Source organism: Cinclus cinclus, chromosome 29 (genome assembly GCF_963662255.1).
Source record: "Cinclus cinclus chromosome 29, bCinCin1.1, whole genome shotgun sequence".
In the NCBI taxonomy this organism is placed as follows: Eukaryota; Metazoa; Chordata; class Aves; order Passeriformes; family Cinclidae; genus Cinclus; species Cinclus cinclus.
Genome location: NC_085074.1, coordinates 3,825,613 through 3,829,028, shown reverse-complemented (window position 1 = coordinate 3,829,028; position 3,416 = coordinate 3,825,613). Strand labels below are relative to the sequence as shown.

Sequence of the window (3,416 nt, the reverse complement as noted above, 5' to 3'; positions counted from 1 at the left end):
TCAGATCTCGGTGGCGATGATGTCCTCGTAGGGGACGTCGGCGCCGGGGATCTCCAGCTCGATGGGCTCCTTGCCGTCCTCGCCCGCCGCCAGCTGCTGCAGCATCTTCTCCAGGCTCTGGTTCCTCTTGTACATGTGCAGGTAGCTCTGCTGCAGCTGCTTCTGGTAGTGGATCACCTTCTCCTTCTCCTCCTTCCACGTCTGCCGCTCGTGCTGGAAGCTGCAGCTCATCTGCTCGTTGTTGTCGCGTTCTGCCTTCAGCTCCGCCCGCAGCCTCTCCAGCTGCCCCTGCAGGGCTTGGGCGTCGTCCCCGCCCGGCCGGGGCCCCTCTCGGGCCTCGCTGAGCTGCTCCCGGAGCACGGCGAGCTCAGAGCGCAGCTCCAGGATCTCCTGCTCCAGCAGGTTCACCTTCTCCCGCAGCAGCTCCGACTCGTTCTTCTTGCGCTGCAGCTCGTTCTCGCACACCTCCAGCTCCATGGCCTTGGTGCGCAGCGACACCTCCAGCTCCTGGCTCTTCATCTCCAGCCCCTCCATCTTCAGCCTCAACTCCTTCAGCTGTGCCTTCAGGCTCAGGATCTCCGTGGTCTTGGTGGTGAGCTCTGTCTGCGACTCCTTCAGCTGCTGCTTCAGCAGCGAGATCTCCCCGGATTTCTGGCACACCTGGGGGGGATGAACACCTGAGTTAGGGGAAAGCCCAAGGTACCCTGTGTGAATTGGGGTTCAGCACATGGAGACCCTGAACTTAACTTTTTTACCATGATTTATTATTAATTATGATTACTATTGGTAATTAATACTACAAACACCTCCTATCAAACGTTGGAATTTCCTGCAGATGAACAGTGTTTGCTCAGAGATACCACGGAGTGAGTATATTAATATAAAGCAGAGGGTGGAAGGTTTTACTACTCCCTAACAAGCTCAAGGAGTTCCTGTTTCCTTGTGGGAAGGAACTTCTGTGGGACAGGAAAACCCCGAGCTGGAGGCTGGGAATGCCGAGTTATTTTAATGCCTGAGGGGTTTTGTGCTGTGCTTGATCCCTTGGGTGAGGGGAAGGGTTCAGAGGGGCAGCGAGAACGTCAATCCCAGCCCCCTGGGGGACAGCCTGGGGCTCTGCTGGGATTTCACCTCCATCTCCTACAGCCTGGGATGCTCCCAGGTCCGGAGGAGGGAAGGGCTGGGGGGTCTGGAGCTCTCCCCCTCCACAGCCCCCTTGCTCCGGCCCCTTTTGCCTCTCACCTCCCACTGCGTCTCCTCCAGCGCGGGGGCGAAGCTGGTCTTCTCCTTCTCGTAGGACCTCAGCTTGGTCTCCAGCAGGTTCTGCTCCTTCATGAGTTTCTCCAGCTCCTCCCGCAGCTGCTGCTTCTCCTGCTGCAGCTGGAACACCTGCAGGTGCAGCACCTGCTGCGTCCGCTGCGTTTTCTGCGACGTCTGCTTGAGTTTGCTGTTGCATTTCTGCTTCAGCCCCTCCAGCTCCTCCTTGCAGCGCCGCTGCTTCTCCTCGTAGGCCTGGCAGGAGCTGATTTCCTTCTCCTCGAAGCTCGACTGCAGCTCCTGCAGCTCCCCCTCCCTCTCCAGCAGCTTCTGCTCCAGCTCCTGGATGGTGGATTCATCCGTGGAGATGGGCGAGCGCACGCAGGCGCTTTTCTCCGCGCCGGGGTGGTGGTGGGGGACCTTGCCGGGGTTCAGGATCTTGTTGCCTCCGTCGGAGAAGGACATGGCCTTGAGGCTCATCATGTTGCTGTCCTGGATGATGGCGCACTGCAGGATGTTGTGGGCAGAGCCCCCGAAGCGGCTGATGGGGCCCATGGGGGTGACGAGGGGCTCCAGCTGGTAACTGCTGCTGGTGCTGTGCGTGGGCAGGCTGGACATGGAGTTACGGCCGGAGTCGGACAGACCCCCCGAGCACGGCAGCGGCCGCAGCTCCTGCTCCTTGGCCTTCTCCTGGGGGTGCAGCTGCTGGGGCAGGGGCCCCCCGCCCTCGGGGGACGAGTGCAGGATGGCCCCGGAGCGCGGCAGCACCGGCTTGAAGGCCGTGGGACGAGGCAGCGGCTTCTCCCCGGCCTGCCAGGGGAAAGCAGAGCCCGTCAGCACCGACCCCGAGTCCTCCTCGTGTGTCCTCCCCACCCCCCTGGACAGAACCCCCATGGTGGGACAGAAGCTGCAGGAGGAAACTGCTGGGTTTTAAAGGCGATTAAAGGATGCAAATCCTTCGGGTCATGTCGGTGACCCAAACTCCCAAAAGCAGAGAATGGCGGAGTGCCCCCAGCTGCCCCCCATCTGTTTTCCCTGAGCTTCCTCATGGACCACAGCCAGCACAGCCCTGTGGTGGGACCTGCAGACACTTCAGGGACAGAAGGACTTCCCGGGACATCCCCCGCTCTCCCAGAGCCGCTCTTCCCCACTCACCACTTCCAGCTGGCTGGGGAAGGGCATCATCTTCTGCGGGGTGGGCGTCCCGAAGTCCAGCCCGCTGGTCCCGGCGGGCACGCCCAGCTCCCCCCCCCCAAGGGCGGTGTAGTCCGGCCGGTGGGAGCCGTGAGACTTCTGGCTGACCTTGATGTAAAAGAAATCCTCATTCTTGCTGCTCTTGGAGCCGGATTTGTGGCCGGATTCCTGCGAGAAGCCGAAGCGGAGCAGCCCGTCCGAGTAGCGGTTGAGCTTTTTCAGGTGCGAGGACTTGCGGAGTTTGTACTGGGAGGCGCGGCAGTGCTTGCTGTGGAAGCTGTGGCCGGAGATGAGGCTGCTGACGCTGCCCATGCTGCTCCCAGCACTGACAGATCATAGCAGAGCCCTCGGTGCGGCCGGGAGCGGCGAGCCTGGGGACGTGGGGACACGGCGTGAGAGAGGAGAAACCACCTGGGGCTCCCCGGGTTGGGGGTGTGAGGGTGGGAGATTGAGATTGAGATGAGATGAGATGAGATGAGATGAGATGAGATGAGATGAGATGAGATGAGATGAGATATGAGAGACTGGGAGGACCTCAGGCCCCTCCCGAGGGACAGCACCCAGGGAGGGTCAGGGAAAGGTTCTTCCCCCAGAGGGTGGTGGGGCACTGCTGGCAGTCTGTGGTTGGGAGCATCCTGGATAAAGCCAGGAAAATTCTCTACAGGAGTCTCTAAAAACGGTCGGAGGAGGAAAAGGGGATTTGTGGCAATTTTTAGGTGCCTGGCAGCTGTATTCCCAACAATCCCCCAATCCCAACAATCCCCCAATCCCAACAATCCCCCAATCCCAACAATCCCCCAATCCCAACAATCCCCCAATCCCAACAATCCCCCAATCCCAACAATCCCCCACGCCTCCTGCCCGTTCCTGGCTCTGCCGCGCTCGGAGCCGCAGCCAAACCTCTCCCGCATCCCTGGCACTCCCGGATTCCTCTCCAATTCCCAGCGCCCCTCTTAATCTGACTGAAT

General features: G+C 60.7%; 1 protein-coding gene across 1 annotated transcript; it reads right to left on the bottom strand.

Moving 5' to 3' along the window:
- Nucleotides 1-2,857, bottom strand: LZTS1 (leucine zipper tumor suppressor 1). Its single transcript, XM_062510434.1, has 3 exons — nt 2,410-2,857; nt 1,240-2,064; nt 1-660 (listed from the first exon to the last, which is right to left on the bottom strand). The coding sequence occupies exons 1-3, from the start codon at nt 2,758-2,760 to the stop codon at nt 1-3; spliced, it is 1,836 nt and encodes a 611-aa protein (XP_062366418.1). The 5' UTR covers nt 2,761-2,857.
- Nucleotides 2,858-3,416: the final 559 nt, after the last annotated feature.

What these genes read in the sequence shown, in the direction of transcription:
- LZTS1 (XM_062510434.1), bottom strand. Translation starts at nt 2,760, where the DNA reads ATGGGCAGCGTCAGCAGCCTCATCTCCGGCCACAGCTTCCACAGCAAG. An exon ending in TCCCCAGCCAGCTGGAAGTG is followed by an intron (nt 2,065 to 2,409) that starts GTGAGTGGGGAA and finishes TTCCCCTGGCAG; the next exon opens with GCCGGGGAGAAGCCGCTGCC. An exon ending in TGGAGGAGACGCAGTGGGAG is followed by an intron (nt 661 to 1,239) that starts GTGAGAGGCAAA and finishes CATCCCCCCCAG; the next exon opens with GTGTGCCAGAAATCCGGGGA.